This window comes from Panulirus ornatus, chromosome 29 (assembly GCF_036320965.1).
Source record: "Panulirus ornatus isolate Po-2019 chromosome 29, ASM3632096v1, whole genome shotgun sequence".
In the NCBI taxonomy this organism is placed as follows: Eukaryota; Metazoa; Arthropoda; class Malacostraca; order Decapoda; family Palinuridae; genus Panulirus; species Panulirus ornatus.
In genome coordinates, this window is record NC_092252.1 from 407,385 (window position 1) to 419,697 (window position 12,313).

The 12,313-nt window shown below is 39.0% G+C and overlaps 1 protein-coding gene across 4 annotated transcripts in view; it reads right to left on the reverse strand.

Moving 5' to 3' along the window:
- LOC139757985 (acid phosphatase type 7) overlaps positions 1-12,313 on the reverse strand; it is an 85,942-nt gene that overhangs the window by 67,647 nt on the left and 5,982 nt on the right. For 2 of the 4 annotated variants that reach the window (XM_071678922.1, XM_071678923.1), the window contains exon 2: positions 7,592-7,739. In XM_071678922.1, coding sequence (XP_071535023.1) covers positions 7,592-7,739 — 148 coding nt within the window. Of the gene's footprint in view, positions 1-7,591; positions 7,740-7,934; positions 8,709-9,218; positions 9,372-12,313 lie in introns of those variants that run through there. The other 2 variants (XM_071678924.1, XM_071678925.1) reach the window with 2 other exon arrangements.

The window sequence follows — 12,313 nt, forward strand, 5'->3', positions numbered from 1 at the left end:
AAATATCTCTTTCTAAGAGTCATTTGGTTCCCTATATTCTATTTCAAAATGCCTTTATCTTAGACTCCCCACATAATCAACATCACAGTCTGCTTCCTAAAAGCTGGGAGTGTTGTATACATCAGAATTATCTTTCTTGTGAGCAGCTGTTTCACATCTACATGGGTTTTATTCGCCCACATATGGAACAGTGCTTACACATCTGGGAAGGATCATCCTCTACCAGTATCAGCTAGAGTGGAATCAAAAGCTGTCCATCTCATCAATTATTGCAGCATCACCTATATTCAACCTTACCTTTCTGAACTTCATGATGTTGCCGCTCTCTCTATCTCTGTTCTTTAGGTATTACTTTTGCCATGAACTGTCAGCATGTCTCAATCCCCAATGTTTGGATCCATGGCACACATTTGGCTGCTGCTTCCCACAACTTCTGTGTGGACACCAGCCACTTAAGGATTGGCAGTTATTATGCCTCCTTTTTCCCTTAAACTTGATACCTCCTTCTTCCCTCTTACAGCTAAGCTGTGAAATTCTCTTCCTTCTTTTGTCTTTCTCTCTTCATACAACCTTTTTCTCCATTAAGAATCAGATCTATCAATACTTATAGAGCCCTGACTGATTTCTTCTTTCTTTATCTATACCATTTATCTTTCACCCAAGATGGCCTGACATCTGTTAACATGTTACTTGCTCATGCCATGCCAGTCTCTAGAGAATAAATCTTTCACTGTGGCTGGGACATAAATACTCCAGTAATTTTATTTTCTCTTTACTGCTGCTGAAACATATATACCAAAGTACTTTTTTTCTGTTTACTACAGCTGAGGTGTTATAAACAGCCATTATTGGTTGTAATGTATCCTATGCACTGTTTCCAGACACTACAGTCTATTTTCTATCAATGGTCAATAGAGGTGGAAATGCCAAGGAAGGTTGTATGTGATCTGCATCCACACATCATGTAATAGTTTTCAAAGCTGTGTCACTCTTACAAGATAATATATATTAAGGATGAAAACTGTTAGTAAACATATCTGCTTGTGACAAAAAACACTTCCAAAAATACAATGCAACTCATTTTGTATGTTTGAAAATACTCCTGAAGTACCTCATATGCTAGACAGTATAACAGTGTAAGTGAAAAGCTGTAAACTACATGCAAATAATACCTCATCAGGCTGAGTCATATCATTTCATTCATGAAATCTTATTCTAATCAAAAGGTCATAACAAACTTGATATATTTCTTTAGAATAATTGAGAATATCATATACACACAGTGAAAGGGTCAAATGGGGTTATGACATTATGATACAGGATTGTTCAAAGATACACAAAGCATGCACAAGAGTGAGTGACAAAACTCTGGTTATGGTATTAAATTTCACAAAGAAAATAAAAGGGATTCTTTTAATTGATATAAGGTACAAGGAAATGTTCCACTTAGGGGTAAAATGAAGAATATTCAAATAAGGACATGATAACAATAATATTCTTCAAAAGGATCTATTGTAAACAACCCAAACATGATAGAAACAAATCAAATGCTTTTTCTGCCATCATATTAGAAAGAGCAGTTATACATTAAAACTTGTGGTTTAGTTACCCAATTATTCACCTGTGGACAAGCCCTACAAGCATAATAACTTGCTTGGAGGGAAGTTAAAACACCATTTCACCCTATGAAATATATAGATGTATCCATAAGGATTCACTCTCCTCAATCTCCATAATATTTGTGAGGCCAGCAGATCCTTATCAACAGAGACCCTACCTGCTCAGGTATCTGTCGGTATGGCACAGTGCTGATGTGGTAACTAACAACTACCTAACCACACCTAATCAAATGTTCCCCATTTATGCAGTGGCTTATTAAGAATTTGGAAGCCCTGAGGTCAAAATATTCTTGCCCTTCCTTGGCAAATCTTTAAAAAGTGTAATGACTCCAAATATGAGATATAAAGTATATATTTTTTTTTTTTTTTCATACTTTGTCGCTGTCTCCCGCGTTTGCGAGGTAGCGCAAGGAAACAGATGAAAGAAATGGTCCAACCCCCCCCCCCATACACATGTATATATATACGTCCACACATGCAAATATACAGCTTTCCATGGTTTACCCCAGATGCTTCACATGCCTTGATCCAATCCACTGACAGCACGTCAACTCCGGTATACCACATCGCTCCAATTCACTCTATACCTTGCCCTCCTTTCACCCTCCTGCATGTTCAGGCCCCGATCACACAAAATCTTTTTCACTCCATCTTTCCACCTCCAATTTGGTCTCCCTCTTCTCCTTGTTCCCTCCACCTCCAACACATATATATATCCTCTTGGTCAATCTTTCCTCACTCATCCTCTCCATGTGCCCAAACCACTTCAAAACACCCTCTTCTGCTCTCTCAACCACGCTCTTTTTATTTCCACACATCTCCCTTACCCTTACGTTACTCACTCGATCAAACCACCTCACACCACACATTGTCCTCAAACATCTCATTTCCAGCACATCCATCCTCCTGCGCACAACTCTATCCATAGCCCACGCCTCGCAACCATACAACATTGTTGGAACCACTATTCCTTCAAACATACCCATTTTTGCTTTCCGAGATAATGTTCTCGACTTCCACACATTCTTCAAGGCCCCCAGAATTTTCGCCCCCTCCCCCACCCTATGATCCACTTCCGCTTCCATGGTTCCATCCGCTGCCAGATCCACTCCCAGATATCTAAAACACTTCACTTCCTCCAGTTTTTCTCCATTCAAACTCACCTCCCAATTGACTTGACCCTCAACCCTACTGTACCTAATAACCTTGCTCTTATTCACATTTACTCTTAACTTTCTTCTTCCACACACTTTACCAAACTCAGTCACCAGCTTCTGCAGTTTCTCGCATGAATCAGCCACCAGCGCTGTATCATCAGCGAACAACAACTGACTCACTTCCCAAGCTCTCTCATCCCCAACAGACTTCATACTTGCCCCTCTTTCCAAAACTCTTGCATTTACCTCCCTAACAACCCCATCCATAAACAAATTAAACAACCATGGAGACATCACACACCCCTGCCGCAAACCTACATTCACTGAGAACCAATCACTTTCCTCTCTTCCTACACGTACACATGCCTTACATCCTCGATAAAAACTTTTCACTGCTTCTAACAACTTTCCTCCCACACCATATATTCTTAATACCTTCCACAGAGCATCTCTATCAACTCTATCATATGCCTTCTCCAGATCCATAAATGCTACATATGTCAGAATAAAACTAAACGAGCAGTCAATTTCTGGTAAACACTTCTGATCACATACATTCTAAAGAAGTGCTAGGGTAAAAGGAGAAATACTAGGCATCAGACCCCAACCATTTGTAAGTTTATCACAATCAAACAGGCTAGATGACAATTCACAAGCTTGACAGGGTCGGAAACTATTAAAGCACCTATAATTTAAAGAAAGTCAGACCTTATTGTTTTCTGGACCCCTTCAATAGCCCTGGGATAATTAAGGAGAGTTGGATCTTCTCATTTTCAGCACCCACAAAGTGTCAGCCCTAGAAAGTCGAATCCTCTCATTTTTAGCCCTTACTCCTAGGATACTGAGCCTCGGGACGATATTAGAAAAACTGGATGATCTCATTCTCAGGACACCCATAAACTGTCAACCCCTGAGGCTTGTCCCTCACCCATAGTATACCACTGCACTCATGCAATATAGGATTGTTAACTACTGTTTTATGTCTGTTTTCACTTTTGCACCTGGCCCTCAGAGATGTTGGATTTGTATCTATTTCTCAAGGACCAAATCATAAGTATTTTGTGATCCGTATCTATTTCTCAAAACCAAACATAACTATTTTGTCATTTCATGAGAGTTAAAGCACCTGCAGACAACATCACTGTCTGCCATCATATTATGGCACAAATAAAAGACTTTTGTTTTGGTTGAGGAGTTAGCCTGCTCATTACTTTGTTTTTCAAAGTTTTAAATTGTTTTTTCCAAATATATGTTTTCCATTATCTTTTGAACCCTCAAATGACAGTGACTTCCAAAATGTTGACCAAAAAATCAAAAGGAAAAATTTTAAATTTTCCATTTTCCATCGTAATATGAATAAAATGCATGTAACATTTTTTTTTAAACTCAATCCCCACTTCCCATGTTAGCACCAAGAACAGACAAAGAAAGGCCACATCCTCTCACATAGATTCTCTAGCTGTCATGTGTAATGCAAAGAACCCACAGTTCCCTATCCACATCCAGGACCCACAGACCTTTCCATGGTTTACCCCAGACACTTCACAAGCCCTGGTTCTGTCCAATGACAGAACATGGACCCTAGGATACCACATCATTCCAATTCACTCTATCCCATGCCCGCCTTTCACCCTCCCGCATATTCTGACCACAACCGTTCAAAAACTTATTCACTCCATCCTTCCATCTCCAATTAGGTCTTCCTGTTCTCATTGTTCCCTCTACTTTTGACACATATATCCTATTTTTCAACCTTTCGTTACTCATTCTCTTCACATGTCCAAATCATCTCAGCACACCCATCTCCTGCTCTCTCAACCACTCTCTTTTCAATACCGCACATCTCTCTTACCCTTTCATTTCTTACTTGATCAAACCTGCTCACACCACACACTGTCCCCAAACATTTCATTTCCAACACATCCACCATCCTCCACACAGCATTATGTAGAGCCCATGCCTCACATCTCCTGCTCTCTCAACCACACTCTTTTCAATACCACCAATCTCTCTTACCCTTTCATTCCTTACTTGATCAAACCCCCTTACACCACACACTGTCCCCAAACATTTCATTTCCAACACATTCACCATCCTCCCCACAACCTTATGTACAGCCCATGCCTCACATCTGCTCTCTCAACCAAACTCTTTTCGATACCACACATCTCTCTTACCCTTTCATTTCTTACTTGATCAAACCCCTACACACCACACCACCACACACTGTCCCTAACCATTTAACTTCCAACACATCCACCATCCTCCCCACAGCCTTATGTAGAGCCCATGCCTCGCATCCATATAATATTGTTGGGACTCCTACTCTTTCAAACATACCCAATACTACTCTCCCAGATATGTATTCACTTTCCACACATTTTTCAGTGCTCCCAGAACTTTCGCCCCTCCTAACCCTATGACTCACTTCTGCTTTTATGGTTCCATTAACTGCCATGTCCACTCCCAGATATCTAAAATACTTCAATTCCTCCAATTTTTCTCCTTTCAAACTCACACCACAACCAACCCATCCATCAACCCTGCTGAACCTAACAACCTTACTTTTATTCATATTCACTCTCAACTTTTTCCTTTCAAATACTTTCACCCCTCCCCTACCCTAAGACTCACTTCTACTTTTATGGTTCCATTCGCTGCCATGTCCACTCCCAGATATCTAAAATACTTCAATTCCTCCAATTTTTCTCCTTTCAAACTCACACCACATCGAACCCATCCATCAACCCTGCTGAACCTAACAACCTTGTTTTTATTCATATTCACTCTCAACTTTTTCCTTTCACATACTATTCCAAACTCAGTCACCAACTTCTGCAGTTTCTCACTCAAATCTTCCTCCACTGTTATATCATTAGCAAACAACAACTCATTCACTTCCCAGGCCTCTCATCCCCCAACAACTGCATACTCACACCTCTCTCCATGACTCTCACATTTACTTCCCTCACCATCTCATCAATAAAGAAACTGAACAATCATGGTGACATCACACACACCTGCCATACACCAACCTTCACTTGGAACCCTCACTCTCTACTCTTCCCCACTAGTTCACAAGCCCTACACCCTTCATAAAAAATCTTCACTGCTTGAAGCAGCTTTCCTTCCACACTGAATATTCTTAAGATCTTCCAAGCAGCATCTCTGTCATCCCTATCATATGACTTCTTCAGACATAAATTTCTCAAACATATTCTTTAAAGAAAACACCTGACCCACACATCCCCTAACACTCCTGAAACCATACTGCTCCTCCCTCAATCTGATGCTGTGTACATGGCTTCACCCTCTCAATAAATACCCTTCCATACAACTTACCACGCATACTCAACAAACTTATCTCTGTAGTCTGAACACTCACCTTTATCCCCTTTGCCTTTATACAATGGCACTATACATGCAATCTGCCAATCCTCAGGCACTTCACCATGATCCATACTTTCACTGAATATACTTACCAACCAGTCAACAACAGAGTCACCCTCTTCCTTGAGAAAATCAACAGCAATACCACCCACTCTTGCCATCTCGCTGCAACTCATCTTACACACTGCTTTCACCAAACAACTCTCCATGACTCTCATTTCGTATACCACCCTGACCAAAACAACCTACATCTGTCACTCTATCATCAAATACGTTTGTGTGTAAAAAGTCAAACCCCATCTTACAAATCCAAAAGATGCTAACCAAAGGTTAAGAACATACGATAGGGTACTTGTGCTGTTAAAAAACTAGAGCCTTGTTTGCTGAGAGATGAAGCAAACCTGCTAAGGAGTAATGACTGACCCCAAACAAAGTGAACTTCTTATCCATAACAAGCAGTTTTTTCAATATCAAGTGGAGACCTGCTCTCAAAAACACACAACTATGATGAAGTGACTTACTTTGACCGATACTGTATATCCTTCTTCTAAACCTGCTACAACCAATGATATCAGTCTGGTTAAAGGATCTGACCTTGTTAAAAATCTGAAGTGCTTTACTTCACATGAAAGTCATCACTCCAAATCATCAAGCTTTCTTGCATATGTAGGCTAGTTCTTAAGATCTTCCCAATCATTGGATAAATTTACATATAACAGTAAGCATCTGCTCTTGCTGTTAGATTCACTTAATCTCCTGGCAAGAGCCACCAATCACAATGATGGTCAGTTTAGAGAGCAATAACCATCCTTCTAATCTAGACCTGGTCCAAACAGTAGATAAAACACTCATTGTTATATATGCCTTTTCATAATAAAAAAAGATGCAATCACTCTAAAATGAAAAGAAAGAATGAAAAACATGAACAAAAAGTAGTGGTTTGGGCAAACATATCAATACAGTCTAAGTTGCTTTTTTACTGTGGCAAGTGATACAAGTCCTCATGATCTAAATAAAATATCTATAGTTCATGTAATGAAAAGCCCCATATAAAGGTTGGTCATATCCACCAATAATGAAAGTGCAGACAATGCAGGCAAACATCATACAACAAATAGTAGGTCTATATTATCAGCAAGGATGCTTAAGTGTGGATGAAAAGTCACTAGTCCTATCTGAACTACAGGCCTGGAGATTTGGTTTTATTTTCACCGAGTCCTGTGAACAAGTATTTCACAGCCTAAAATGTTTTTGATGGTCAAAAGGGGTGAATCCTCATGAATGAACCTCATTTTGTAGAGTATAACTTCTTCAAGCCCCTACCTAACACTTCAAACCCCTATCTGACAAGTACTCTCTCTCATGCTCATAAAGCTTTGTCTGTAGATGAGAAACTATTTCAGACTTTAAAAAATACTTCCATACCTCCAATGGCAATGTGAATCTGCTGAGGTTGAAAATCATCCGTCCTTACTTCACCGATGTCAAACATAAATGGTAGAGAGGCCAGCACTTGGCTCAGCATAGCTGGCACCATTAAAATGCAACCCAATGCTTTCATCTCTCCAAATACCTGAAGGTATATCAAGAAAGTTTTAAGAGTCTAATATCTTCACCCTATCTATATAATTTTGGAAAGACTTATTACAACCAATTCTCTGTTCATTTCACCTCTCAAATAAATCAGAACATCCAGGAGACAAATCATCATTATATATTTTCATTCTTCACAAAAGTCATAATTATGTTTACAAAAATTGGTACCTACCTAGTGAGGCTATTAAATACTATAACATGGTGGCAGATACATTATCATAATATCTACTGATAGTAAGTGACTACTGACGAGAACCAGCAAATACCAAATTTATATTTCTACCATGCTTTCTCTGACTGGAGAGCATGATTATGAGCATTTCTTTGTTACCATTACTGTCTCAGACATCCAGCAACTTTCGTTAGGTTAAGTTTGGTGTGGTTGAAAATGTTTCCCTAATGGTTTCTTGATGTCTTTTACATGATTATAACCCTTGCTATTAAACATTCAGGCTGATGTTAAAAACAGTAATTTTTACCTTTTTTTTCAATTTCAGAAAAAAAGAAAATCAATTAGCAATAAAGGCTATGATAAAGGAAAATGTAAAAGCACCATATGTGAACCATACATCAAAATAACCTACAAAAACCTCACTCAGCTTAACCTAACATCCAAAATATACTTTATTTTCATTGTATCTAAAATGAAAATATTTCTTTTTGTCTTTTTATTTTATTGCTGGGAGTTTTGAGTGATGTTTGAGGCTACATCTAGAAAAAGCTGTCCCAGAATTCGCACAGAAGTCCATGGAAGGTTCTTCACTATGTGGTGGCAGAGTAAAGATAGCAAAATGGATGACATATTTTGACTATAATACCGCATGTTACAGTAAATCTTGTTTGCTATGAAATGCCAGGTGAAGTTGTCACAGGTCCTGTTGATTTCTACAATTATTTTACTTATTCTAAAGTTAATCAATCACAGCATCCCTGATCTTAACAGCCTTCCCCACTGCTGACTTTAATCTGGAGTCGAATAATAAGTTTCCAAAAAATTATCATGATCATGCTTTCCCGTCTTAACTTCCATAATAAATCCCACTGTTTCATCAGAAATACTATTAGACTCCACAGTTAATAAAGTGGCAAGACTATGGTTAAATATCATCTAAGTTAAGGCTCCACCCTCTTTGTTGAGGAGTGTAGATAAACTTTTCCTGATTAATACAGTTTTCTCAAAATCTTAGATATGCTGTGATTTCCAGTTAGTGGTAGGTTATTCATTTAAATACCATAATAAGAAAACTGTCAATTATATGAAGCAATACTACAATCAAAAATACATAAACAAATCCAAGGAGTTATATATGTAACTGCGCCTTGATGGTATTTAGTAAATGACATCACTCAATAATATTAAAACAAGTTTCTCAACACAATTATCAAAACAGTTTTACGCTTGCTTACATCATTCTGTTTACCACTTATATTAATATGGGACAAGCAAAAAGCTTACCTAGAAATTTTTAAAATATCACAAAATGGTTGGATTTCAAGTGACTGACTTCCTACACTTAAACGTGTAAGTTAGTGACACTTAAGAACGACATCCACGGCTTTATAAACAACTGCTCACGTGATGACTGTTGTCATAGTAACCAAGATATGGTGGCAGAATATATATATATATATATATATATATATATATATATATATATATATATATATATATATATATATTACTGGCTTTGGAGGGCGTGTGAATGTGTGGGTATAAATACATGGGAATAAAGACCGGATACATAAATTCAAGGCCGCAGGGCCCGAGATGAATTTTTTTTCGGAACCCCTTCCCTTCTCCATTGTCATCCTGTTTTTATCCACTATGGTTTCATGTCATGAGCTGTAAGGCCAAAAGGGCATGGAAGATGAGAGGGGTGGAAGTGAGCGCTCTGTAGATTTTCTGAGATCCCAACGAATTTCCGAGGCCTCTTTTGGTCACCGAGACTAGATCCAATGTACTCGGCAACACACCTCAGAGGCCTTCTGCTACTTACAAGGGTAAGTCTAGGAAACGCGACAACACGAGTGAAAAATTGTGCCATCAGCGTCTACATACGCGGTTTTATGTTTTAGGGGCGTAGTTTCCTTACACTGTAAAACTGAAGTTTAAGAAGTTCGTAAACACGGACACTGTTCTACAGGCGAATACAGGAAAATATCAAACGGGGCCAGCTGCTTCTACAGATGTAGGAGTACGAGGAATAGTTTTTTTTTCTTTTTTAAGGAAAGTAATTGCCTACGTAAACACAGAGAAGGAAGACCACCTGTCCAGTGGTACCTACGACGAGATATTTACATGATGGCAGGGCTAACGCGTAGCTTCTTTGTTGAATTTGTTGTTTAAGCCTGCGTGTCTTGGTTGTTGGAGTGGTAAAACTGAAAAACACGCAAACACGTTAAACGACGATAACAACAATGCTCTAATGGCTAAGGTACATAAGGTGCAATAACTGAAAAAAGACTGGTGACTGGAATACATGGTATAAGAGGGAGGGGTGTCGACAAGAATAAGTAAGATAGATGTACCGAGTGATAGCGCGTCATCCCTGTATATCATATCACGCCTTCCCATGCATGCCTTCCATCATCTTGAGTGTTCAGGTCCCAATAACAAGGCCTCTATCACTCGACAGTTAGAACTGTCAGCTATAAAACGGAGACAATACTCACTTTTCATAGTGCCTTGGTGATACCTCGTTTCGAATACACCATTCAGTTCTGGTCAGCAAACTTGGAGAAATGTGAAAAAGTTTAGAACGAAATGAAGTAAGATCAACGGCGTTAGCTGCATCACTCAGAAGTAAGCCCCATAAAGAAATACAAAGAAATCTAAAATGAATCATCCTCAGAAAAAAAAGATATCTGAAGAATCTTTCAGAATACGAAACTATTTCGAAAAACGAGATACGAAAAATTCAAGTCATGTGGAATGTGACCAAAATAAACGTTATTAAATCAAAAGGATATACAATATCAACGCTGAGCAAAGGTTCATTCATCTGTAGAGTTAACAGAACATTGGAATCAACTACCACCATGTGTAGTGAATGTGAAGATTATCAATTACCATAAATCGAAACTAAAGTTGATAACTTTAGGTATGCATGTTTCCAGTAAAAAGTACTGTATCAAGATGCAATCTTTTCTGAGACGATGTTTCTGAAATTGAACTGTTTCAGAGTTTAGCAAAAGCCCACTGTAGTTGGAATTGGGAACTTTTCCCGTTCATACTTTTCAATATGGTTTTCATGGCGGTTCTCTGTAGTATATGGTCCTTCTGTTCAGACTTTACTCCTGTCGTCTGTTGAGCTGGGGGAAATTGTTGATAGGGATATGCCTCCTGCTTTACTATCCTGTTTCTACAGCAGATAACCGTCTTGAACTATCATGTCTTGATATATATCATTTCCGAGAAATACCGTAACACCCAATCATCTTACTTCCACAGCAACATCCAGCATCCCTCCTATAGTAACAACCAGTAACCTTTTGTCTCATGGAACACCAAGTCACCTTCCTTCCCATGGTAACAACTTGAACTTTTCCCTCTCCGCACTCGGCAGGTGACAGCACGACGCGATGCGGTGGCTTGCGGCCCTGAGAACAGCCCCACATGTGCATATCCACACACTCATCTTCCCCACATCACTTGACTCACACGGGTTTTTCAGTATTCTCTGGTAAACAATACTGGGACGGCAAGGTCACCAGTGGTTGGGTACGGGACTGTGCGCAGGTTCGAAATGAGAAAAGAATTATGTTCAGCCCCAGATCAGCGCGAGTATTAGGAGGAAGAAAATGAGACTACGGGTGTAATTTAGAATCCTCAGCATAAGAATGAATTGGGCTGAATCAAAAGAGATAATTTTTGGTGAGAAAAGAGTAAGTGATACATAGCTGTTGGTAGAATAGAAGGGGAAAGTCGCTCTATCAGGGAACACCCACAGAAGAAACTATACATTAGGAAACAGAAAAGCATGAAAGCCAAAGGGAGTTTAAAAATCAAAAATATAAAAACAGCTATATTCTGTCAGATGCTTTGGAGATATCGAGAGATACGAAGACATCAAAATTCCTTGAGGGGGTGGGCATCAGAAGAAAGGCATTAGAAAAAGAATATTGTCGACAAGGCAGGCAAAAATCCAAAATCTTTCCATAAATTCGTCAGGAGTAGGTTGTCAGGTGCAGAACAGCTAGTCAGGCTGAGAAATTCAAAAGGAAAATAGCTAAAGATGACGTTAAAAATATGAGGGACTGACTAAAAAGTTCTGTGTTTTCACTGTGGAAGAAGACACTATTAAGATGTTATGGTGTTATGGTGAAGAGGCTTTAGAAAACATTGATATCTAGAATGGAATACCAAAATATACTTGACCCATTCAATGATTATGATCCTGAGAAAATTTCACGATTTGTGTTGAAGGTGTGTGCAGATACACTAGACAGACCCCTTGAAATGCTGTTCAGATTGTTTGCAAAGGATTCAAAAGTCATGAGGGAAATCAAAAGCGAGCAAGATTGGATACACTTATAAGGGGACCTAGACAG